At 44.4% G+C, this 27,437-nt stretch overlaps 1 protein-coding gene across 4 annotated transcripts in view; it reads left to right on the top strand.

The window, feature by feature from the left end:
- The window catches only part of AUTS2 (activator of transcription and developmental regulator AUTS2), a 1,384,488-nt gene that overhangs the window by 217,769 nt on the left and 1,139,282 nt on the right, over positions 1-27,437 (top strand). For all 4 annotated transcript variants that reach the window (XM_030186244.1, XM_030186241.1, XM_030186242.1 and 1 more), the window contains exon 3: positions 13,153-13,188. In XM_030186244.1, the coding sequence (XP_030042104.1) occupies positions 13,153-13,188 (36 nt within the window). The remainder of the gene's footprint in view (positions 1-13,152; positions 13,189-27,437) is intronic.

Here is a 27,437-nt window from a genome sequence, read left to right as displayed (position 1 = left end):
CTCTCTGGCTGCGGGTCCTTCCTCCCGGCCCTTGCTTCCCGCAGAGGGGCAGCCGGAGGGAGTGACGGATGTGACAGTAAGAGAAAGTTCATGTGGCACAGCCACATTAGGGCATCGTATGACGGAAGAGTTGTGTTATGTCCATTACGTACTTTAGTTTTGTTGTGTTGCAGATATCAGGCATTTATGTTGGATCGGCAGGGTATGCCTTTTTAAACAGGTTAGTTTTTAGTGTTTTCCGGAAGTTTAGGTGATCGTACGTAGTTTTCAAGGCTTTTGGTAATGCGTTCCACAGTTGTGTGCTAATGTAGGAAAAACTGGATGCGTAGGTTGATTTGCATTTGAGTCCTTTCCAGCTTGGGTAGTGCAGATTTAGGTATGTTCGTGTTGATTCGGATGTGTTTCTAGTTGGTAGGTCGATCAAGTCTGTCATGTATCCCAGGGCTTCATCGTAGGTAATTTTGTGAGCCAGAGTGCAGATTTTGAAAGCAATGCGTTCTTTGATTTTCAGTATCAGTTTGTTTCCTGTAATATATTTTGTGATCATATCTTTCAGAGCTTTTTGCTAGATTGTTGCATCTTCATCTTTAAACCTTCCTGCTCAAGTTCCTTTAGGTGACAATCTTAACAAAGTTGTTTTCAGTTCTATACAGTTTCATACATCCTCCTAACCAAAGTCTCAAACTCTAAATTGATGTTTGAACCTTTGGTTTTTATCTTTATCGATTTTGAAACCAGAGAGACCGCACCATGTTTGTGGTTCTCCTGGGTCAGCAATGGATTTGTCTGCAGAGGGATCTTGTGAACCACATTTTCTACACTAATCTCATTGATTTCAGGGTTGGCTCTCATTAATTGCACCTAAGTTTTCATTACAAGGCAAATGGTGATGGGGGGGGGGGGGGGGGGGGGCACCTGACCTCTGCCTCTACCAAGCTTAAAGCTTTCACTGTAGCCACCATTGACTTCAACACATGCTTTTGGGATGCATACAGCTGTCCCGTCCGTTTTATAAAGTTAGGCCCAATTCCCACTTTTCTCAAGATCTTTGCATAAAACCCCACTGGATATGATTGAAAACTTTTTTTTATCATCAACAGCCAGTTGCATGGCTGTCATTCCCAGTTCATAGGCTTCCCACACTAAATGTATTATGTGCTTAACATTATCTGATGTCTGTGTTTTCAGTACAAATCCCATTTGATCTATGATCTCTGGGATTGCTCTGATGCTGTATTGGCTAACGTTTTTACATCTGTATTTAGCATTGAAATAGGCCTATATGAGCTACAGCTTGTCTTCTCTCTTCTGTGTTTGCACATATCTGAATTTTCTGTGATACTCATCGATAGTGGGCGAGAGCTTTGGTCCAGAAACTTATTGAACAGTCCTTCAAGAGGAGCATCCAGCTGCTACAGAGAAGATATTTTATTGTCATTAAGTCATCCAACCCTGGGGATTTAGCTACTGGCAATTCCTTAACTACATGCAAGATCTCTAAACTGGAGATCTCTTCCTCCATCTCTTCCTGTTTCTCCAATGGTATCTGCAGGAGTTCTGTGCCCTCTAAAGTAAGAGGTAACCTCTCCCTTCCTTTTTTGTTATCACTAAATAGTAAATCTTCTTTGTATCCATTTATCTTTAGAATTGTTGATTATGTCTTAGCTTTTAATTTCTGGGCTAATAATTTACTAGATGTTTCTAAATTCATAAAAGTTTTGCTCAGCTCATGAGCAAGACCTTACGTGGTTGTTATTATTATTAGCATTTGTATAGCGCTACCAGATGCACACAGCGCTGAACACCTGATACAAAGAGACAGTCCCTGCTCAAAAGAGCTTGCAATCTAAATAATACAGACAGACAAGACAGTTACGGGTGAGGGAAGTAATGGGTGAGAAGGAAGGAAGGGACAAGGGGAGGGCAATTGAGTAGTGGCTAGGAGCTAAAAAGCAGCAGTGAAAAGGTGGGTTTTCAGCATAGATTTGAAAACAGGTAGAGATGGAGCTAGACGTATAGGTCCAGGAAGTCTATTCCAGGCATAAGGTGCCGCGAGAGAAAAGGAGCAAAGCCTGGAGTTAGCAGTGGAGGAGAAGGAGGACGACAAGAGAGATTTGTCCAGTGAGCGGAGTTCATGGGGAGGAATGTAGGGAGAGATGAGAATGGAGAGGTAATGGGGGGCTGCAGAGTGGATGCATTTAAAGGTCAGTACGAGAAGTTTAAACTGAATGCGGAAGCGGACAGGGAGCCAGTGAAGTGACTTGAGGAGTGGGCTAGTGTGGGTATAACGATTCTGGCGGAAAATAAGTTGTGCCGCAAAATTTTGGACAGATTGGAGAGGAGAGAGATGGCCGAGCGGAAGACCAGTGAGAAGTAAATTGCAATAGTCTTTTCTCTTCTTCTTTTTAGAGACCCATAGCAGAAACCAACCAACCACTATCACTTTCAGTGCATCCTATAGCACATCTAACTCACTTCTCCAATATCATTGAATTACAGCTATTTAATGCATTAATTAATATCTCTCATTATCTGCTCATTTTTTATTAAGCTTTCATTGAGTCTGCAGTAAAAGCCTTCCACTTTATTGCATTCTCATTTGAAATTCTGCTCAGTCCACTACATTGTCTGACTGTGTTATTGCCTCTGTATACTCTGCTATAACAGTCCACCTATGTACAGTGGGGGAAATAAGTATTTGATCCCTTGCTGATTTTGTAAGTTTGCCCACTGACAAAGACATGAGCAGCCCATAATTGAAGGGTAGGTTATTGGTAACAGTGAGAGATAGCACATCACAAATTAAATCCGGAAAATCACATTGTGGAAAGTATATGAATTTATTTGCATTCTGCAGAGGGAAATAAGTATTTAATCCCTCTGGCAAACAAGACCTAATACTTGGTGGCAAAACCCTTGTTGGCAAGCACAGCGGTCAGACGTCTTCTGTAGTTGATGATGAGGTTTGCACACATGTCAGGAGGAATTTTGGTCCACTCCTCTTTGCAGATCATCTCTAAATCATTAAGAGTTCTGGGCTGTCGCTTGGCAACTCGCAGCTTCAGCTCCCTCCATAAGTTTTCAATGGGATTAAGGTCTGGTGACTGGCTAGGCCACTCCATGACCCTAATGTGCTTCTTCCTGAGCCACTCCTTTGTTGCCTTGGCTGTATGTTTTGGGTCATTGTCGTGCTGGAAGACCCAGCCACGACCCATTTTTAAGGCCCTGGCGGAGGGAAGGAGGTTGTCACTCAGAATTGTACGGTACATGGCCCCATCCATTCTCCCATTGATGCGGTGAAGTAGTCCTGTGCCCTTAGCAGAGAAACACCCCCAAAACATAACATTTCCACCTCCATGCTTGACAGTGGGGACGGTGTTCTTTGGGTCATAGGCAGCATTTCTCTTCCTCCAAACACGGCGAGTTGAGTTCATGCCAAAGAGCTCAATTTTTGTCTCATCTGACCACAGCACCTTCTCCCAATCACTCTCGGCATCATCCAGGTGTTCACTGGCAAACTTCAGACGGGCCGTCACATGTGCCTTCCGGAGCAGGGGGACCTTGCGGGCACTGCAGGATTGCAGTCCGTTATGTCGTAATGTGTTACCAATGGTTTTCGTGGTGACAGTGGTCCCAGCTGCCTTGAGATCATTGACAAGTTCCCCCCTTGTAGTTGTAGGCTGATTTCTAACCTTCCTCATGATCAAGGATACCCCACGAGGTGAGATTTTGCGTGGAGCCCCAGATCTTTGTCGATTGACAGTCATTTTGTACTTCTTCCATTTTCTTACTATGGCACCAACAGTTGTCTCCTTCTCGCCCAGCGTCTTACTGATGGTTTTGTAGCCCATTCCAGCCTTGTGCAGGTGTATGATCTTGTCCCTGACATCCTTAGACAGCTCCTTGCTCTTGGCCATTTTGTAGAGGTTAGAGTCTGACTGATTCACTGAGTCTGTGGACAGGTGTCTTTCATACAGGTGACCATTGCCGACAGCTGTCTGTCATGCAGGTAACGAGTTGATTTGCAGCATCTACCTGGTCTGTAGGGGCCAGATCTCTTACTGGTTGGTGGGGGATCAAATACTTATTTCCCTCTGCAGAATGCAAATAAATTCATATACTTTCCACAATGTGATTTTCCGGATTAAATTTGTGATGTGCTATCTCTCACTGTTACCAATAACCTACCCTTCAATTATGGGCTGCTCATGTCTTTGTCAGTGGGCAAACTTACAAAATCAGCAAGGGATCAAATACTTATTTCCCCCACTGTAACTACCCATCTACAAAGTATGCCCCATTGAATGTTGGCAAATACTTACAGAATAGCGCATATCCAGAAACTATTTATACCCATGTGGTCACATACATTCATAAATGAGTAAAAAAAACTGGCATTTACACATGTACTTGGACTGTAGTTTGCTTCTTAGAGAATTAGCCCCTTTGGTAGTAATTCTGTAACACAGGCACAAACTTTTATGCATTGATTAAATATGTAGGTATTTAGTACAATGGTATTTACACATGTACATTTACCAAAATGTGCTTAACTGCCAAAATTCTGTCTAAGTCTTATTCTTGTAATGCCTATGCTCTGCCCATGCCCCTCCCACAGCTCTGACTATGCCCCGTTTCAGATCCACACAGTAGAATTTATACACACATCTTTATAGAATATGCTTTGCAAGATGTACGCATAAATTCTAATTGTTTCCACTTAGCTTCAGTAATTGATTATTAAGCACCCAATTATCAGTGCTAGTTGGTTCATTATTCAATTAAATTGTAAAAAGAAATTGGGCGCGTGTCCAATTTTCAATTTCCTGCATGCAATTATGAGTGCCATATATAGAATCTAGGGGAAAAGTTGCAAAATAGCAGCCTACACATGTACATGCCAACATGTACATGTGCAAGGTAGCCTTCCTACAAACCTGTACATTTAGCACCCAGTGACAGAGCTGGGCAACCCATCTACTCCAATCTCATCCCGCTCCCCTGGCGTCAGCTCCCACTCAAAGAGGTCTCCATATCCATCCCTTCCTGAACATTTCACGATCAGCCGTCGCCACAAAGAGGTCGCCAAACTGATCAGCATCTGCCTCACAATAGAAGAGGTCTCCTTCCTGATCACAAGTACCTCAGTCAGGGTACTTCTACCACACTTCATGCAACCTTAGAAAAAAAACCTCATTAGGTCATCATCCCATTTGTTCCTCCCCTTTCAATATAGCCCCCCATCCCCTTTTGAATATCGCCTCCCTACCCCATTGCAAGCCCCTCTCAGCTGTTCCAACCTCTTCCTCATTGTGCATCCCCAGACCCTTCACCCATCCCCAGGGCCTTTTTGGAGAAGATCCTGGTAGTCTAGTAGTAGGGATCAGGAGTGGTCCTCTGCTTGAGTGGTCCTCTGCTTAAGCCCTCTCTGAGCCCGGCAACTAAACTGGCACCATTGACCATTAGGGATAATGTCACAGTACTACTGCTGGGGATCAGTCTTCCAAATAAGTAGAAGATATATTTTTTCAAAATGATATGTGTCCAGTTCAGAAAACAAATGGAGTAGTGTATAGCATTTTGTTCTATTTTTATAGCTATTTTAAATGTGTATGTGTATGTTACATATATATGTGCAAGAGTAGTTATTATTATTCATTTTTTAAATAGATGTCCCTGATGCAGTCAATTGTTGAAATGTGGCCATGTTGGGACTTTGTGTTTTAATAAAATTTCAAAAAGACAAACAGATTATACTACTTTCTGGGTGTTTCTCTACTTGACTGTTTTGCACCCGTGGTGTTTCATGAAGCCTCTCTTCTGCTTGATGAAGTACAAATGCTATAGGACATAGATAAATGGCAAATATTGTGCCCAGGGCCAGGGGTTTGTGTCCCCCCCCCCCCCCCGTAGTGTGAAGGACATACCTGAATGTTCATAGCTGTAGACATCTTTGCTACGTTTGGTTTTTCCAGCTCTATGCTTAGCCCTTCAGGCAGTATGAGTGTGTTTTCACAAGACATTACTAACTGATGCACATTACAAGATTAGCCAACCCGAGGGTTTTAAAAATGATCATGGGGCCAGTAGTGCGAAGCATGGCACTGGAGGAGAAGTTATGAGGAGTCAAGAGTGGGGGAAGGGGTGTGGTACTTCTGTAGGTGCAGGAAGGAAGAGAGACATCTCAGCAAAGGAATGTGTTATGATTGGGGATGTGAGCCCTTGTGCCCCGACTGAGCACGGCGAAGATGGAGTGCCACCGCGCTCGGTCAGGCAGCCAGACAACCCCAAGCTTCACCTGTACTTAGCCACTGTCCCCCAAGAGTTGAGCCCCTGGGTTCAAGCGGCCGGCAGGACTTCTGGAACCAGCGGACCACTGACCAGACAAGCGGGTGTGCAGACACAGTCCTGGAGCAAGGAGTCAGCGAAGCAGCAAAAACAGAAAACAGTCCGAGGTCTGGGCCGGCAGCAACACAGCGTGAAGTCAAGAATCAGTCCGAAGGTCTGGGCAGGCAGCAACACAGCGTGAAGTCAGTAAACAATCCAAGGTCAGGAACATAGGAAAACAGTGGAACAGATGAAGACCACAACCTCTATGCGAATAGAAGCCGAAGCATGGAAACAAAAAATAAAGCATGGAAACAGGGCTTTAAATAGTGCAGGAATTTGGCTCAACCATGTGCAGCTGTTCCAAGATGGCTGCCCCCATCAGCAGAGTAGCACAACGCCCAAATATGGGCTTCCTTCCTGTTCTTGTATACAAGATGGCTGCCCCCTCCTGAGCTAGCCAAGATGGCTGCTGTCCTTGATCCAACCAAGATGACGGCTGCCAGAAATAGGAAACAGAAACAGACCCATCCTGGAGGAACCACATCCAAAATAGCCGACTATCTCTGCCGGACCGCGCCTCGCCGGCGAATCGGCTGCGCAGGCCTGGAACCAGATGAGGAATGTAACAGAATGGTAGCAAGATTTAAAAAGAGTTTGACAAGTTCTTGGAAGAAAAGCCCATAAACCATTATTAAGGTGTACTTAGGAAAAATCTACTGCTTATTCCTGTGATAAGCAGCATGAAATTTATTTTACTCTTTTGGAGTCCTGCCTAGTACTTGTGACCTGGATTGGCCACTGATGGAACTTTGGTTTGTCTTAGTACAGCAATGCTTATGTACTTGTGTGCTGTATTTACTGTGTCTTGATTGGTGCTTGCAGTTGGCATCAGGAAAAATGCGCCAGCATGCATAGGAAGAGTGTCTGTGGCGGCAGCAGTGCCAGGAATATGGAGCAAGCAACACAAGAGCATGAGAAGCAAGGACAGACCATTAGTGCTGCTTGTGAGATCCTCAATAGCATCTCATCAGCATGAGGTGTGAACAGACTGCCATTGACTCTATGGAAAGGGAAAAGGAGGATATGAACAGAAAGCCAGAAGAATAAAGTTAAATAAAAGGGAGTCAGAAAATCTGTCCGGTGCAGCTGAGTGGATAGAATAGACTGAGAGGAGGGACTAAAGGTTATGCAGGAGGGAGCACTTGTGCTTGCCCAGAAGAGTTTTTCAGACTCTTCTGGGCTTTGGAAGAACAAGTTCGACCAAGTAGTGTCACGAATGATATCACTCATGTGTGACTGATTTATTCTGCAGTCCACAGAGAACCCCTATTAGAGGTAAGTAACCATACTGTATAAATATAACTCCCTGAAGGCAAGACTACACGTCAAAGTAATGATCTGTGTGCAGTGCATTCAATTTCCACTTGGTTGCCTTCCTTCCAATAATCCAGATAGAATAGCATTGTGTGGTAGTGAAGTGTGTGGACCGAATGGCCATGGCTAATCTGTGTATTCATAATCCAGTGAAACAGCGCTGCATTCGCAGTGAATTGATACTGGCACAGTAAACAAAGAAGACAGATGGTAGCAGAGGAGTGTGCACCGGTAACATGGAAAAAAGTATGGAATTAATCGATAGATCTTCGAATTACTGCCACTGGGAGGCTGAACTCACCTGGGGAGGTTTTTGCATAGTGCAGGCTCTGCTGATGTGCATTTTGTTCCTTCTCCGCTTCCTCCTCTTCCTCCAGGGTTGGCCCTAAGCCATTGGAAGGCATCGAAATGCCAGTCTGCATGGTGGGAACATAATAGCTTATGTATAGTGCTTTTTATTTATTTATTTTTTGTTTTCTGAGCCTGGAATGCTTAAACGCTTTGTAGCTTTATGTTAATTCCACAGCAGTGCAATCAAATTTGTGTCGTAATTAAAGCTGTCAGTTGGAAGGCAAGCCAATCGCCGAGAAAACACAGCATAACAAATGAAGTGAAATGATTTTGCGTGTAGCTATATTATGCTTCGCTGGGCATGAAATTAAATAAGTAATTTGATGTTGACATCAGAAATTGAAATGATACCCACTGTTCCCTCATTCAACCAGGCCTGCGTAAACAATAGGCAGAGCAAACATGCACAGCTAAAGGACGTTTCCCCACCCAGCTTCGCCAACAATATACAATAGCACGCCTTCTCTATATAAAACCCCCAATGCCTGCGAAAATCATGTTCTTCGGGCCTGTGTTCTGTTATCCTGAAAACATATATATTATTTGAGATTTGGCACAATGTAGGCAGCATTGGCCAACACCTCGGTTTTCATCTTGAATGCCCACAGGGCATTTTTGTATGCAGGTGCTGCCCTAACAGATCAGAAGCATTGTTCTCCTGTTTTAAGTGAGTCTGGCAGTGCAGAGCCCAGCAAAAAGAGAAGCCAGCAGGCCCTTGAAGCACAGAATTTCATGCAAGCATATCCACCAATCAGCTTTCCTCAGAGAAAGATCCAGAAGTGGCAGGTGTTCTCCACTCAGTAGAAAATGGATGACACACGAATACATTGCAGTTTGTCACTAGCGTACAGTTAGGGGGGGGTCTTCATATTCAGTTTTATGATGGTTTATTTTTCCTGGGAATTTAATGGTGTTTATTAGAAGAACAAAACAGGAGGAAAAAGAGAGGCTAAAATTGAAGAAGCCCTATCAGTGGTATATATTTATGATATTTCCGTTCCCATTTACATAAAATAGGAGACCACCTGAGTACACGGGCCCCTATTATAATAGGTGTCATCTGAGGACCAACTTGGGAGGGTAACTGACACCCATAGAAGGCATTGCTTCTGGTGCTTGCACAAGGTGCCACTGGTGCTAAACCCAGCCTTGCTTATTCTCACTTTTTCTAGCCTCAATTGCTCACTCCCCCTCATTTGCTAGCGCCCCCTTGCCCAGTCCCCCCCTCTTTTTTTCTTTTATTGAAAAGATAATAACTACAAAAGCAAGTATAGCATATATCAATATAACCAGAAATCAGCCATTTCAGAGAAATCTCAGAACAAATACCAATGTTACAGCTCAATTAGATCATCCCTTCCCACCACCCCCTCCCCCCCCTTACTTGGATTGGTGAGTGACCAAAGAAGCATCCAGATGCGCGGTCCATTGAACATGTAAGTCCCAAATCTTATGATAGGTCAATAAATGTCCTGTACACATATCAGTTAATTTAGACATCAGAGGGATATAGTCCATCTTGTGTAAGATTGCCTGGAGACCAGGAAGAGTAGGGCTCTTCCACGCCACCGCTAAGACCAGTTTACTAGCCATGAACACCTGCGTGACAAGGCCGTGAATATGTTTTTTTTACCCCCAAGATTTAAAGTGGAGAAGGCAGCTGTCCAGTCCCTCCCTCTTTGCCCAGACCTCACTCTACCCTCTCCCCTTGCCAGAACTCCCACCTCTTTATTTATTTTCTGCTGTGGTGTCTGCTGTACTTCTGACAATGCAGGATTATAGTTACCATGTGGCTCAGAGTAAGAGCTGCGTGGAGCTGAAACTCAGCCAAAGCAGTGCCTTGTCCCAGGCCTGGATTTAGACATAGGCACTTTAGGGAACTGCCTCCAGTGTTAAATCCAGAGCATTGATGTTACTGACCTGTGTCAGTACGGATCAGCAGCTACAGAGCAACAGCAACAACGACACCAGCAAATACAACTTCAATATTCAGCATAGGGCCTGCAGATCTTAGAATTCTGGATAGGCCCTGTGAGATGAGGGGGAGGAGCACCATCCTTAGTGCCTATCCACAGTGTGAGGGTTTGTGAGCCCTACGCTGAATGTTTGAGTTGTATTCTCGCAACAAAAAAGTGGAGAGGAAAATCCTCACGCAAATCAAGGACAAAGAAAATGAAAAGTGAGGACAAATGTAGAGGAGATCCAAAAACCTTTATTGATAATCGGATAACGACCCGACACGGCCGTGTTTCGGCATCAAAGCCTGCATCAGGGATCAAACAAATCTTTTTTGTTTGACGTTCGATTAGAAACCAACAGATAATGTGGTAACTGGACTTCCTTCAAACTTGGAAATTGAGCAGTCAACTTAGGAGTGCCACAATGGCAATATTCAGAAATGATGTCAGTCGTCTTATTCTCTGCAGCTGCTACTCCAGGACCAGAGATGATGCCAGGATATTGCAGGATCAGGGCAGGGGGAGGAGCATAACTCTTCCCCTCCTTCCACCAATGCCAGAGGGCAGGATTGGATGTGAATGAAAGTACTTTGCTCTCTCTTCCCCTTTCCCTCTCGCCCCCTCCCCTCCTCGATTACCAATGGGTGCTTAGGCAGAAATATAGCCCTATCCCGCCCTTTTTTGCAGTGTTTCTTTCTGCAGTTGGAGCACCATGATTGTTCCAAGGCTATGACCATGATCGCATTACAAGTCATAAAGCAATTGCCACAAACCAATGCTAAAATTAGGGTGAAAACAAGTTAAACTGAGTTTCACCTTCAAAACAAACTGGGAATTTATGGGTGAAAATCAATTTAAACCCAAAATAAATGACCCTGTATATTCTGTGCAAGTTGAACCCTTGTTTGTTATACAATAAACGATGAGGTCAATTCAATATATTTATTTATTCCATTATTTAGCCCATTCTCCTTACAGTGCCCAGAATGGGTTACAAAATGACATCAATAATATAACAAAATAGTACAACATGTCTCAGGCTGGGTCCTACAAATACAGCCCCTCCTCCTCCAGACATGTCACACAGAGTACTCCTCCCAAACATGCAGATCATGTAAGGGTCAGATGCCACTCAGGCGTTTTTGCTTTGTTCTCTTATGGCAGAAAAGCACCCAAGTTTTGGGAATGCTCAAATCCCTCCCCAACATTCCCTCAACATGCCCCCTTGAGATCTGGATGCACTGCACTTGAACTACACAGAAAAACACTTTTTAAATGGGTTTAAAAAATAGTGATATGGACTTTTCTGGCAAAACCCCCCCGTCTGTCTGCCTCGTGCCACTTTTTGGATGTTTTTCTGTTTCATAAATGAGCCCTATAATGTTTTCAATGATTAGATCCAGCAAGGCTCTACTAAATTGTATACCGTGAATTTTAAATCAAAAGCATGCAACCTCCTAGAACAGGTTTCCACACAAGTTGTGCTCCTCCTTTTCATCACACATTCAGATCTTGGTAGACCAATACCTTCGTGGAGGCAGCCATATTCCTAGAGTGTACTGCCAAAGAGGCTAAATCCCCACCACCATCAACCCATCCGTTTCTAGTGGCCTAATAACACCCCCAACTTCATCCCGCTGCTGAAGATAGAACGGTTTTGTCAACCAAACTTTTTCTAAATACAATGGGTCAAAACAATGCTCAGTCCCCTGTTAGTAATCAGGCACTTGCAGGGGAACCTTATAAAAAGGTACCTCAAGGCCAAATAAAATTATCATCTAGTCTGAGTAGCCCAAGCCACATCTGGAAGAACTTGTATTTTCTGTACACAAATGTATAAATAAATAAAATAAATATCTGGTATAAGATAATTGGGCACTTTTAGCATACATCCTTTGAGCTAATTTGTCTTTGAAATTAGCTACAGAGTGTATGTGGTAAAAGTAGTTTTACACTTTGCAACTGCGTGGTTTTCTCAAAATTATCAACATGGAAAGCTATCTTTTGGTCTGCTCTAATCGAGACTGCTGAGAAGTAATACTTTATTGCATTCTGTACTATAACCACATTGTTACATACATACAATATGATTAGTCAAATGATTATGCAGATATGCAATTCTGGAATGTTGGCATGAATTGGAATAATGGCCAGTGTAAAGAATCATAGAATCTGATAATGTGCATTATTTTTGCAGAAATGATGCATCAGGCGGAGAGATGTTGTATCAGAATGTGTTACCACATCCAGTTTCACACATTCTTTATAATTCATTTCCCATCATCCCCATATCTGTCTGTGCAAGTGCAATTGACAGTCATTTAGATTCAAAACATCAAAAAGTGTGCTGAATCCCTGATGTTCAGTTTAGAAGTAATAACATGGTTTTTTTTAATAGTTTAGTATGTCTGTGTAGCTTTTCCAGTTTATAATTCAATTATTCTGTCCTCTAGTTGTGTTGTTATAGCTTTCAGCTATCAAAACCATGGATGCTTAGGTTGATAAGCCATGACTAGAGCCTTCAGAAGCTTGTACATATGGTTGTCTCTCTTTGCCCACACATTCTCAACATTTCACAATACTAATTATGTTTACAAAAAAGTCTCATTTTCCAGAGTGCTGGTGTGTGCTACCAAGGCCTTCTGGGAATAAATTGGCAAGCAGGTCATGCACTGTAAAAGTCATCCAAACCCACTGGGCTTTAATTTTTTTTTTAAGTTCTTTGCTTTTTCCCTCCCTTTTGCCCCTTGCGGCCACAATGCAGGAGTAGTTAGAGTCCAGGACACTGAATGTCAGCAAGTCAGGGGGGCTGGCTGACGAGTGTCTGTTTAGCCTCAGTGAAGGGCGAAATGCCATCTGTACCCAGCTGCCTGTCAAATAAATTGGCAATTAGGTCCCAGCAGAAGCTTGGAATTCAGTAAATAGCATGTTACTATCTCTGAGCCATTGAGAGATTCAAAGGGGAGAAATTAAGCAACACTGTATTTACTTCAGGAGGGGTTGACGAGGAGCAGGTACACTAATGTTCTATTGTGGTGATGAAAGACTTGGAAAGGACTGATAATGAGCTGTGTGGATTGGAATGTGTTAAAAAACCTCTCACTTATTTCCGCTTTGTCTTCTTTGTGTTCTGTTACAGAGCTCAGCTCCTTCCAGCATGGGAACAGGCTACTTTGTAAGTGTATCTGAACCAGTGCTTTACTTCATGCTCCTCCTCTGAAGCATTGCATCACTGTTAATGTCTGTCTGTCTTTCAAAACAAGCCGAGATGACTACTGCATAGATTTGCTTCACTTTGTTGTAGGCGTTATATCATAGCTACAAGGTGGAAGCGTTCACAGCCGCTTCTCTCTCCCCCCTTCCTCCCTGTCTACCAGAAATGAGGAATGTCCAGCTGTTGTACAACACTGCCACCTACTGACCAAGTTTAAGGTGTCCATGCACTGGGTACTGAATAGAGCTATCAGCTGCAAACCCCGAACAAATGAATTACACTGACCTGGGCTTAACAAGAACAATTGAAACTAAATTAAAAGTCAGACCAAATGGAAAGGAAGTAACCTATTGGTTGGAGCAATGAGCCGAGAATTAGGAAAGCTAGAGTTCAGATCTTTTTTCTGCCGCTAACATTCCTTGTGTCACTGGGCACCAAGTTCGGAACCTCCTTTATCAAGCCTTGCTAATGGTTCCCGGTGCGGTAATGCCGACAAAGTCTGCTCATTTTGAATGTGCTCCGTCGGCATCGCCTCACGGGAACCGCTAGCACAACTTGATAAGAGAGGCCCTAAGTGTGAATTCTGTAATGGAATCAGGGCGCCCAGATTCTGTTCTAGAATCCCAGCATAAATCAGTGTCTGTGTGTCCTCAAAGGTCAATAGGAGGCCACCTAAATGTGGCCACTTTAGTGCATAATTTACACAGGGGCGTAGCCAGACCTTACGGTGGGAGGGGGACAGAGCCCGAGGTTGGGGGCACATTTTTAGTACCGCCACACTTCACTTCACTTCGCCTCACCTCCCCCTGCCACCGTTTTGCATCTCCTCACGCCTCCTCGCACCCCTCCTCACCTCCTCGCCTCGCAAACAAATACCTTTGCTGGCGGGGGTCCCCAACCCCCACCAGCCGAAGCCTTCTTCAGCGCTGGTCTCCAGCGCAGCCACGTTCCTGCCCTGCTCTTCTTTCTTCTTGCTCTTCCTGTCCTGTGCACGCTGACGCTCCTCCTCAGTTTCACGTAAAGGAACATCAGCGTGCACAGAACAGGAGGAACAAGAAGAAGAGCAGGGCAGGAACGTGGCTGCGCCGGAGACTGGCGCTGAAGAAGGCTTCAGCTGGCGGGGGTTGGGGACCCCCGCCAGCCAAACCAGGGGCCCGGATGAAATTTACCCAGGCCCATCTGTGGCTACGCCACTGGAATGGCGGCTCAGCCAGAGGAGGCTCTTAAAGCCCTGTTTTACATAGAACATAGAGATTGGAATTGGGAGGTTAAGGTTGGGATATGCTCAGTTTCAGTGATATTTTATAAAAGGGTCTGCTGACATAGGACCTTTTCTAACATACCTGCAAATACACACGCTGAAAAAATGAATGGCATGGATCCGGCAGTTTCCACCTGTAGGTGTTGGCACACTTACACTTGGAAGTGGTGATTTTGCAACTGCCACATGTGTAAGTGCCGCCAATTAAGTATCGAGGCTATAATTTTAACGCGGCTTCATTTTGAAGGCAGAAATAAACTACAGAGGATTAATAACTCCCTTAATCCCTCTTGTAAAGCCCTGGCCAAGACCAGCACTTTTAAAAACACACATTTCTTTGAGCTGGTGTAAAATGTAGTGTGGAGACCTTTCCCTCTACACATCTGGTCTCTTTGAAAAACTGTTGAATGCACATGTAGGGGCTGGGGCTGGCTTAACCATTGGACCAGCTGAGGCTCTGACCCAAAAGCACCAACGATTAAGGGCACCAAAATACCAAGCCTCTGATCTCACCTGATCTACAGGTTAAGCCTTTTCTTCCCCCTTCATCTGTCTCCAGTCTCTCCCCTTCTGGGGTCTGGCACTGCTCCCTGACCTCTCCTCTCGCTCTCCCATGGTTCTGTAAAGTTTACATTGGTCGCTGGTAGAAGCAGCAACATCAGCATGATAGGCTGCCTTTGGCCAGCCCCTGGGTCCTCCTTCTGCTGCATCCTGCCTCATCTGATGCAATTTCCTGTGGGCAGAACATGGCAGAGGGAAGACCCAGGGGCTGGCTGAATTCAGCCTCTGATTCTGCTGCTGCCATCACGGCAGCCTAACATAAACTTTACAGGACCATGGAGAGCAGTGCTGGACCTATGGGGAGTGAGACAGAGGAAGGGGGAAAGAGGGATTGGATAGGGAGGAAGATGCCAATACCACGGGGGGGGGGCACAGCTAAAGCAAGTTGGCTCAGGGCACCGTTATCCCTTGAGCCAGCCCTGGTATGGGATAACATTCAACCCACGGCAGTAAACAGCTTGTAAGCCGCTTCCAGTTGTAGGCTGACGTAACCCTGGATACCAGGGCATTTGCAGCTCCCAGGTATGCGTGCTGACCCAGAAGTTAACCAGGCACCAGCTGATATTCAGACCACTGCCTGGTTAACTTGGTACATAAAGTTGAGACAGCTGGTTGGCTGTCCTAACTTTATACACTTAGCCAGTTAGTGCACTGAATATCGGTGCTAACCGGCTAAATTGCTACTGTACCTTATCTCCGTCCCTGGCTCACCCTAACTTGCTGGTTAGGTGATGGCCATTTAGCAGGGATGTTCACCATTACTACCCAGTTAAGTGCTGCTGAATCTCCAGAATTGGGTAACTCAGTGGTTAAACCCTTTTGAATATCGACCCTGTAGATTTTAGTCCCTCCCTTGAAATCTCTGCATGATATGGAGCTCTACATATAAATAGTGGCTTTCTGACATGGACAATTAAGCCTGTATGCAATGCACACATTTATGTGCTTCTATGTACATGTGGAATGTTTCTAAAATAATGGCCTTTATGAGATAACCTGTAAATCTGAACCCTAATGGTTGCCTGGAAGAATGCTTCATTTACGCAGCCACTAATGAAAGCTACGCACTACTCACTACCACTCTACTTCTCATGCAGGATATGAACTTCCTATATTTGATCATCTACCTTACCCTATAATCTACTCTATTACTATGATTTTCAAGGCAAAATTACTGTGTAATTTACCTGATCATTTATGAACTATAATGCAATATTACTTTGTATTTCTGAACCCGAAAGCGGCGATCGCCACTCCGGCACAAATGTAAGCCACATTGAGCCTGCAAAGAGATGGGAAAATGTGGGATACAAATGCAACAAATAAATAAATAAGAATGTCACATAAAGTTTTAGGCTGACTATTAGGACTGTCTGAAAACTGAGGATATGTCTACTAAAGGGTGCTAAGCCCTAATGCGTATTTAGTGTGCGTAAAAACACTTAGCGCAAGACGTGTTATACTGTCTTGTGGTAGGTAACCGTTTGTGTGGTCTACATATGTGGTGGTTATTTTTTCTGATTAATGTTTTGCTGGGGAGGGGGTGGGGAAGCATTTACTAGCTAGTGCGTCCACATTAGTGTGTGCTATCTGGTTAACTCTGGCTTAATGCACGAGCCCTTATGGGAGGTGTCAAGTGCTCCCACGTTGATTTTTTTTTTACATGCACTAATGCAAAACAGTGTACGACCTGAAAAAAAATCATTGAAAATGCCCTATATCCTTGGTGCGCTAGAAATGTGCTTAGTGTGCGAGAATAAAATTGCAGAGCATATACAAAAACATGGACTGATGAGACAAAGTCAGCACGGATTTAGTGAAGGGAAGTCTTGCCTCACCAATCTAATGCATTTTTTTGAGGGGGTAAGCAAACATGTGGACAATGGGGAGCCGGTTGATATTGTATATCTGGATTTTCAGAAGGCGTTTGACAAAGTGCCGCACGAAAGACTCCTGAAGAAATTGCAGAGTCATGGAATCGGAGGTAGGGTATTATTATGGATTAAGAACTGGTTGAAAGATAGGAAGCAGAGAGTAGGATTGCGTGGCCAGTATTCTCAGTGGAGGAGGGTAGTTAGTGGGGTCCCGCAGGGGTCTGTGCTGGGTCCGTTGCTTTTTAATGTATTTATAAATGACCTAGAGATGGGAATAACTAGTGAGGTAATTAAATTCGCCGATGACACAAAATTATTCAGGGTCGTCAAGTCGCAGGAGGAATGTGAACGATTACAGGAGGACCTTGCGAGACTGGGAGAATGGGCGTGCAAGTGGCAGATGAAGTTCAATGTTGACAAGTGCAAAGTGATGCATGTGGGTAAGAGGAACCCGAATTATAGCTACGTCTTGCAAGGTTCCGCGTTAGGAGTTACGGATCAAGAAAGGGATCTGGGTGTCGTCGTCGATGATACGCTGAAACCTTCTGCTCAGTGTGCTGCTGCGGCTAGGAAAGCGAATAGAATGTTGGGTGTTATTAGGAAGGGTATGGAGTCCAGGTGTGCGGATGTTATAATGCCGTTGTATCGCTCCATGGTGCGACCGCACCTGGAGTATTGTGTTCAGTACTGGTCTCCGTATCTCAAAAAAGATATAGTAGAATTGGAAAAGGTACAGCGAAGGGCGACGAAAATGATAGTGGGGATGGGACGACTTTCCTATGAAGAGAGGCTGAGAAGGCTAGGGCTTTTCAGCTTGGAGAAGAGACGGCTGAGGGGAGATATGATAGAAGTGTATAAAATAATGAGTGGAATGGATCGGGTGGATGTGAAGCGACTGTTCACGCTATCCAAAAATACTAGGACTAGAGGGCATGAGTTGAAGCTACAGTGTGGTAAATTTAAAACGAATCGGAGAAAATTTTTCTTCACCCAACGTGTAATTAGACTCTGGAATTCGTTGCCGGAGAACGTGGTACGGGCGGTTAGCTTGACGGAGTTTAAAAAGGGGTTAGATAGATTCCTAAAAGACAAGTCCATAGACCGCTATTAAATGGACTTGGAAAAATTCTGCATTTTTAGGTATAACTTGTCTGGAATGTTTTTACGTTTGGGGAGCGTGCCAGGTGCCCTTGACCTGGATTGGCCACTGTCGGTGACAGGATGCTGGGCTAGATGGACCTTTGGTCTTTCCCAGTATGGCACTACTTATGTACTTATGTACTTATGTACTCCATGTTAATACCAGGGGCGTAGCTACGTGGGGCCATGGAGGCATGGGCCCCCATAGATTTGGCCCTGCCCCCCCCCCCCCCCCCCCCCCCGCTGCTAACCAACAACAACATGCACAATATGATAAGGCATACAAAGCTGAGTTCTGACGTCGGTGCCAAGGAAAATGGTAGAGGCTATTATTAAAAACAAAATTACAGAGCACATCCGAGGACATGGATTACTGAGACCGAGTCAGCACTGCTTTTGTGTGGGGAAATCTTGCCTGACCAATTTACTTCAATTCTTTGAAGGAGTAAACAAACATGTGGACAAAGGGGAGCCGGTTGATATTGTGTATCTGGATTTTCAAAAGGCGTTTGACAAGGTACCTCATGAAAGGCTACAGAGGAAATTGGAGGGTCATGGGATAGGAGGAAATGTCCTATTATGGATTAAAAACTGGTTGAAGGATAGGAAACAGAGAGTGGGGTTAAATGGGCAGTATTCACAATGGAGAAGGGTAGTTAGTGGGGTTCCTCAGGGGTCTGTGCTAGGACCGCTGCTTTTTAATATATTTATAAATGATTTAGAGATGGGAGTAACTAGCGAGGTAATTAAATTTGCTGATGACACAAAGTTATTCAAAGTCGTTAACTCGCGACAGGATTCTGAAAAATTACAGAAGGACCTTACAAGACTGGGAGACTGGGCGGCTAAATGGCAGATGACGTTTAATGTGAGCAAGTGCAAGGTGATGCATGTGGGAAAAAAAGAACCTGAATTATAGCTACGTCATGCAAGGTTCCACGTTAGGAGTTACGGACCAAGAAAGGGATCTGGGTGTCATCGTCGATAATACACTGATACCTTCTGCTCAGTGTGCTGCTGCGGCTCGGAAAGCAAATAGAATGTTGAGTATTATTAGGAAATGTATGGAAAACAGGTGTGAGGATGTTATAATGTCGTTATATCACTCCATGGTGCGACCGCACCTTGAGTATTATGTTCAATTCTGGTCGCCGCATCTCAAGAAAGATATAGCGGAATTGGAAAAGGTGCAGCGAAGGGCGACTAAAATGATAGCGGGGATGGGACGACTTCCCTATGAAGAAAGACTAAGGAGGCTAGGGCTTCTCAGCTTGGAGAAGAGACGGCTGAGGGGAAACATGATAGAGATATATAAAATAATGAGTGGAGTGGAACAGGTGGATGTGAAGCGTCTGTTCACGCTTTCCAAAAATACTAGCACTAGGGGGCATGCGATGAAACTACAGTGTAGTACATTTAAAACAAATCGGAGAAAATCTTTCTTCACCCAACGTATAATTAAACTCTGGAATTCGTTGCCGGAGAAAGTGGTGAAGGCGGTTAGCTTAGCAGAGTTAAAAAAGGGGTTGGACGGTTTCCTAAAGGACAAGTCCATAAACCGCTTCTAAATGGACTTGGGAAAAATCCACAATTCCAGGAATAACGTATAGAATGTTTGTACGTTTGGGAAGCTTGCCAGGTGCCCTTGGCCTGGATTGGCCGCTGTCGTGGACAGGATGCTGGGCTTGATGGACCCTTGATCTTTTCCCAGTGTGGCATTACTTATGTACTTAAATAAGTTCTATAAGTTTAAGCTGCAGATGAGAGAAAAAGGTCTAGAGTTTTCCATTTCTGATGACTAATTTTATGTCCAGGAATAGAGTTTATTGCAGACTGCTCATATTTTTTGTATAATAAAATCCAGTTCCACCAAAGGATAACATTGACTTGAGAGAGTTATCTTTCCAATGCGATATTATTAATTTCAATGCCACAGAAACTAAGAAATCAAACAGTAGTTTATTGTTTTCTGAAAATATAAATGGAATGCAAGGGGACTTCCAGATTACATAAAAAAAAAAAAATAAAAGAGTGGATATAATTGGAAAGATGCATAAGTACATAAGTAATGCCATACTGGGAAAAGACCAAAGGCCCATCAAGCCCAGCATCCTGTCCCTGACAGCAGCCAATCCAGGTCAAGGGCACCTGGCAAGCTTCCCAAATGTACAAACATTCTATACACGTTATTCCCGAAATTGTGGATTTTTCCCAAGTCCATTTAGTAGCGGTCTTTGGACTTGTCCTTTAGGAAACCGTGCAAACCCTTTTTAAACTCTGCCAAGCTAACCGCCGTGATCAGTTTAGGTTTTTTAAAAAAAATTATCAATTGATTAAAAAAAGATAGAAAGAACTGGGTGGCAAATCTAGTTAACTATTACTCCTAGATTATATATGTTCTGAAGAGCAGTTGATGGAAGCAAATATTGTCCCAGTTCTGAACATTAGTAATAGTTCCAAGAGGAACTAACACTTAAAAATCTAGAGAGAAGTTTTGAATCCTGCTTTTTATCATTTTCATGTTCAGACATGGTTGGTAGGTCCCTTCCCTGAAAGGCTTCTCATCTAGGTTTGTACCTGAGATAAATGAAGGGTGAGGCAACTTGCACAGTGTCATAAAAAACATCAGTCAGTTTGGATCATGGCTTCCCTAGTTCTCAGTCCTATTGCACTAAGTACTAAAATAGTCTTCCATTCCAGTTGGTCTACAGGCGAACTTCCCAACCAGTTCTAGTGTCGTATCCAGTCAGAGTATATTATATATGTATCTGTCTACCCAACTACATCTCTCTATCTATATTTTTTTGTAGATAGATAATATGTAGTTTCACTGTGAATCCTGAAAATGCAGCTGACTGTGGGTTCACCTGGGCAGGTTTGGGAAGTGGTGTCCAGACATTGTTTCTGTCACAAAGCCCAGCTGAAGGCTTAATGCGGGATTTTACCATGCTGTAGCTGCAAATGTTACTTGGCACCTTTTGGAGGCATTCTCACTATTTTCATTCCAGGTTGTGTGTTAATGTTCCCGCTAATGTGATGTATGTGATTCCTTATTAACTCTGTTAGGGCCCTGTTTACTAAGCCGCGCAGTAGGCGCGCAAACCTTTTAGCTCATGCTAATGGTAGAGACACCCATAGGAATATGGGTGTCTCTATTAGCGCGCTCTACAAAAGTTAGCACACCTACAGCACGGCTTAGTAAATAGGGCCCTTAGTCAATTGGCATGCAGTAGGTGTAACGTGCTAGCTAGCTAATGCTTCTGCATCCATGCCACACCCCTGAAGGAAAAAAAAATCTGATAAACGCATGCTTTGTTTAATATGCAGAAACAAGCAAACTACCACAGAACCCCTTAACACAACAAAAAAAATGGAGTATCGTGGGCCATGCTCAGGCGTTTCGGGCAGAGAATGGGCATTTCTGTGCTAACCACATCTACATTACCATGGGCTAACTGGTTAGTGCACAGGTAATGCAGGAGAGAATACCGCATATAGGAATTTAAAAAAAATGAACGCACACTAATGGCAGCATTAGCGCATGACCATTATTGCAAAAATTAGAAACTGGGGTTTTTACAGCTGTGGTAAAAGTAGGCCTTATTGTGCCTTTATTTGGATCTTTCCCACATGCTTAAGCCATTTTTAAGGAAGCTTATTTTTCTACAGTGTAGTCAAAAGACCCCCATAGCTTTTTCTCTTCCTCTCAAATTTTAATTTTGCTTTCATGAATTTTGAATGACAAAAATGTTTTTTTTTCAGTAAAGACATCTATCTATATGCATATTTTTGTCTACATATACTGAATGTATACACTTATGCAACCTGCAGTACAGAACGTGGCCTTAAGAGATCCCTCTGAAATGAGATGTGACCTTCTAATTACAAAAGGTTCCCCACCTCTGTCGTAGTCTATTCATAAATTATTAGCCAAGGAGAATAGGGTAAAACAGAATTGAAGTTTACTTTACCTGCAGGTTATCTATTTGTTGTACAGAAATATGCGAAAAAATTGACATGTGAAAGCAGAATTTATAAAATATGAAATACTTATCATTATTTTGATTCAAATTATGACTGGTTGGCATAGCATATGCCAGTTCACCACGCCCTTTGTAAAGTAAATTCTAGTTTCTGGTTGAAAGACACAAAGAGAGGCATTTTTGATATGATGTCCATGTCCAACTTTGGATGTTTTCCTCAAAACGTCCAAACTTCAAGTGGGGAATATAGCCATTTTCGAAACAGAAAATGTCTATCCTTTTTTTTTTCCCCTCCAAAATGGCTATTTTCAAGATGTTTTATGTGCAAAACATTTATCTTTTTGGTCCATTAAAAAAGAATGTCCAAGTAAAAAACAGAGAAAATCAAGCCATTGGGATGTAGAAGGGTCCAGCATTATTAGTAGACTGGTCCCCCAGACATCCCAGGAGAGCAGTGGGTAACCCTAGGGGACACTGCGGAGGACTTCATATAAGTGCTCCCAGGTACACATCTCACTGTTGCTCCCTTATCTTGCCTGCTGAGCCCTCCAAAACCCACTAACCCCAACTGTACACCATTATAACATCCCTTGTGGGTGAAGGGGGCACCTATATGTGGTTACAGTAGGTTTCTGGTGAGTTTGGGAAGGCTCACAGTTTCCACCACGTGTAACAGGTAGGGAGAGGTATGGGTCTAGGTCCACCTGTCTACAGTGCATTGCACCAACCACTAGACTACTCCAGGGACCTGTATGCTGGTCATAACATTTGAATGTCATAGAGGCTGGTAAGTCGTATTTTTATTCACATTTTTGGGGGGTGGGTGGGAGGGGGCCAGTGACTACTAGGGGGGAGTAAGGGGGGATCATCCCTGATTCCCTTCAGGGTCATCTGGTCATTTAGGGCCTCTTTATATGCCGTATTTGTTCTAGAAACAAGTCAAGATCAAAGCGTTGAAGTTTCAGCCCTAGACGTTTCCATTTTGTTCCATTATGGCTGTAAACACCCTGATCCTACACCTGAAATGCCCCTGACTTGCCCTCTTGTGACTTGGATGAACTGCAGACAAATTGCATAGATAATCGTCTGCAATACAGGTTTTGAAAATACAGATTTGGATGTTTTTGTCCAACTTTTTATATGTTTTTCTCTTTTAAAAGTGTGCCCCAAAATCTTCCAAGGAAAGTGGATGAAATGAGTTATGAAAACCCAGGCTGCATCCAGTGTTAGATGTGACTAGACTGAAATATTTTAAACAGTTGACCAATGTTATACAGTGTGATTAGGTGAATGTTCTCAGTAGCCTCTATGGTCAATATATTTTCATATTTATGTGGTTTAAAATAGATCTTCTGTTTCTTAAACTACATTTACACCTATGTTAATGAAGGGACTTCTTACTTCAGTTTGGCAATCTTGTTCCTAGAATTGTCTTTCTTACTTTGAAAAGCCCAGAGCTTTATTAACTTACATGGAGAAAATATACACCAGATGTCTTCTGTGGGATGAGACAATGAAAGTAAAACTTCAAAACGTTACGTGTTCCATGTGTTTCCAATAAATGTAATTATTGTGTTATCAAGAAATATGGCAGACTATAAATTGTCATTTTCATTTTATTCGGGGGGGGGGGAGGGGTAGGCAACAAGAATTTGATTCTACTCAGACTACACAGAATTTAAAACCACACTTTGCGTAAAATGCAGAGATTAGAATTGATACGTCCAATTAAGTAGTGAGAGTGCAATTTTAATTTGGTTTCATTTGGGAGGTGGGCATAAACTATATAGAACTAAGGAGAATGACTCCCTTAATCCCTTCTGTAAAGCTCTGGCCAAAACAAGTTCCTTCTTAAAATCTATGTGTGCCTGTGCGACTTCACATGTACATTTTAGTTCCACCCAAGTCCATGCCCAAAGCCATGCCCCCTTTAAATCTCTGCATGATGTGGATCTCTTAAGTAATTAGTATGTGTTCATGCGGCTAAATATAACTGCTAAAATGGGTCTGCAAATCAGTGGATAGTCAGTTATATTGCCCGATATTGTCCGCTAGCTGCTAACTGGTGATATTCAGCGGGAGATAGCTGACTATCCCTGCTGAATATCGCCAGAAATGTCAGTTATGAGGCATTTCACCAGCCAGGTGCTAATCCTGACCAGTTAAAAACTTTTGAATATCGGGGGGGGGGGGGGGGGGGGGGGGGGGGGAGTGTGTCCATAGTACAAAAATGCATGTTCTCCCATGTATGCTACCTATCTCAAGAAATTGTCTCTGGAAAGGATAGGTTTTTCATGGGGAATTCCTCTTCTTCTTAACCTACTGATGAAAACTAAACAGCGTCAGCACAACCTACACCCCCCACTCAACCAAGAACTGTTCCAGTCTTCTCCTTAAAGTGTGATCATCCCCTCCATGAGCACCATCATAATACCTCCAGTCTCTTTTTCACTCCTTCCTCCCTAACAGTGACGATCCTAGGTCGGCTGCCACCCGAGGCGGATCACCGATGCGCACCCCCCCCCCCCCCGGGTGCATTTTTAGCTGCTGGGAGCAGCCGCGCGGCTCTCGGCTCCACTGGCTCCCTGCTCCCTCTGCCCCGGAACAGGAAGAAACTTGTTCCGGGGCAGAGGGAGGAGGGAACCAGCGGAGCTGACAGGTGCGCGGCTGCTCTCTGCACCCCCCCAGCAGCGTGCACCCGGGGCGGACCGCCCCCACCGCCCCGCACTTGGTACGCCGCTGCTCCCCAAATCCCCTCTTCTATGATCTGGGATGGAGTTTACCATTCCAGAGAGTACTGTGGTTCATGTGCAAGAGGGATGTCGAAGCCGTCCTCCCTATACCACTGGTGGCCATGAATGACCACAGCTATGTATGCTTCACTTGTCTTGCTTTCTGCATTTCATACTGTTTGTAGCATTTGCAAAATGGCACAAAAGTGCACATACAGCCTTATTGCATATTCCCCTATATCTCTGAGAAATTGTGCCTGTTATAAATCAAGACTAGATCAATACTGTGCTACAGTACAGTCAATTTCTATTGAGAGGGCAATGGACAAATGTAACACACTTTAGGAAAGGTGGCAGGAGCCAAGACCATGCCAGAATACATGCATGCTTGGAAGAGATGCATAGGGAGCCTCAGTGACAGGAATGAGAGAAGGACCACAGACTTGATGATCAAGTGGTCTTTTCTGAAGAAATCTTCTGTATTTGCATGCACCTGTATATAAGGTTAGACCTAATGGATTCCTGTTTTAGGAAAAGAGGATTTATAATTGAAGACAGAAATATATATTTGCAGAGTGGAGGGAGTAGCGTCATGGTTAGAGCAGTAATATGAAAATCAAGGAAGCCTGGTTCAATCCTCCTGCAGCTCTTTGTGGTCTTGGGCAAGTCACTTACACCCTACTACTAGGTTGCCAAGTGCATGTGTAGTTTATAGAATAGTAGCATGCGTGTGTGTCAGAGGCACCAAAAATTGTCATTTAAGTGCATCAGTGCTAGTCAGTGTTCTATAAAGCATGTGCCATAGTCCCCCGTCACATAATTATGAGGTGGGGCATCCACATAGGCAGGCCATGAGCGTGTTCCCAAGTGACCACTGTACCCTCTAAGCCAGGGGTTCTCAATCCGGGGGTGTAGCTAGGTGGGGGATTTAGCCCTGGCCTCCCTGCTTTTACCCTCCTGCCGCTGCCAACCCTCCCTCGCCACATTCGACCCCCCCCCTCCTGCCGCCGCCAACCCTCCCCCGCTGCCGCTGTCAGGTACCTTTGTTGGCGGGGATCCCCAACCCCCACCAGCCAAAGTCCTCTTCAGTGCCGGTCTCCGGCGCGTTGCTGATCTGGATTCTGTTTCTGTGAGTCCTGACGTCCTGCAGGACGTCAGGACTCACAGAAACAGAATCCAGATCAGCAAACGCGCTGGACTCAGAGACAGGCGCTGAAGGGGACTTCGGCTGTCGGGGTTTGGGGACCCCCGCCAGCAAAGGTACCTGGCGATGGCAGGGGAGAGTTGGCGGCGGCGGGACCGGGGAGGGGCGGCAGCGCAAGGGGGGATCAAAAGTGGCAGGGGAGTCGGTGCTGCCGAGGGCGCTAAAATGTGCCCCCTCACCTCAGGATCTGGACCTCCCTCCCGCCGAAGTCTGGCTACACCCCTGTCTCAGTCCAGTCCTCGGGACACACCTAGCCAGCCAAGTTTTCAGGATACCCACAATCATGGGAGCCGACTCTGTGGGTGCTTGAGCATCCCCAATATTGAAAAAATTCCTTATATGTTTCCAGGGAGAGTTTATTTTCATTAGGCTTAGCACCCCCAATAATTTTGAAAAGTTGGCTCCTATGCCCACAATGAGTATGCATGAGATAGAGTTGCATACAGTGCAGGTAGTGCATGAAAATTTATCTCATGCATATTCATTGTGGATATCCTGAAAAACCTGACTGGCTGAGTGTGTCCCGAGGACTGGGTTGAGAACCCCTGCTCTAAGCTGAATGGGAGTCCTCAACCTACACTCCTGCCAGTGCTGTTTCACTTATCACATTTTCAATAATGAATGATAGGCAAGCTCTTCAGGACTCCAGGGAACCTGGCTATCCCTAGTGATTTAAAATATAATATTGAAGCAGCACCTCCCCTCCCCCCCCCCCCCCCCCCCCCCCAGTGGCAGCAGTGCATTTGGATGACTCCCACTCAGCCTAGAGGGAACAGTGCAAGTGACCCATGCAACTTATAGAATACTATCAGTCCTGCACATTGTGTGGTGCACTTAGGGGTCCTTTTAATACGGCGCTTAGGAGCCTATGTGCATCCAACGCGCGTCAGTCTGGAACTACCACCTGGCTACTGCATGCCCCAGGCGGTAATTCCATTTACGCGTGTCCGAAAATATTTTTTATTTTCTACTTGTGGCGCTAACCGGGTGGTAATTGGCAGTGTTCGCGCTGACGATTACTGCCCGGGTAACGCGTGAGACCTTACCGCTAAGTCAGTGGGTGGCGGTAAGATCTCGGGCCCAAAATGGACACGCGCCAATTTTTATTTTGACGCACGTCCATTTTCGGCCAAAGAAAAAGGCCTTTTTTAAAGGCGAGTTGAAAAATGGACCCTCACGCGTCCAACACACATGTGTACAACAACGCATGCCACTTTTCGGCACAACTTAGTAAAAGGACCTCGTGGAGGAGCATAATCGAACAGGGCGCCCAAGATTTCATGAGGGTATCCTCGCAGGATGGCCCCGTAAAGGGGTGGGGCAACCTGTATTAGCGAAACAAGATGGACGTCCATCGTTCATTTCGATAATATAGTCGGGGACGCCCAAATCATGAAATTTAGGACTACCTTAGAGATAGTCGTCCTTAGGTCGTTTTTAAGAGGGTTGTCTCCG

This window comes from Microcaecilia unicolor, chromosome 13, assembly GCF_901765095.1.
Source record: "Microcaecilia unicolor chromosome 13, aMicUni1.1, whole genome shotgun sequence".
Taxonomy (NCBI): Eukaryota; Metazoa; Chordata; class Amphibia; order Gymnophiona; family Siphonopidae; genus Microcaecilia; species Microcaecilia unicolor.
The sequence above is the reverse complement of the archived record's forward strand: the minus strand, read 5'-3'. Positions and strand labels throughout refer to the sequence as shown.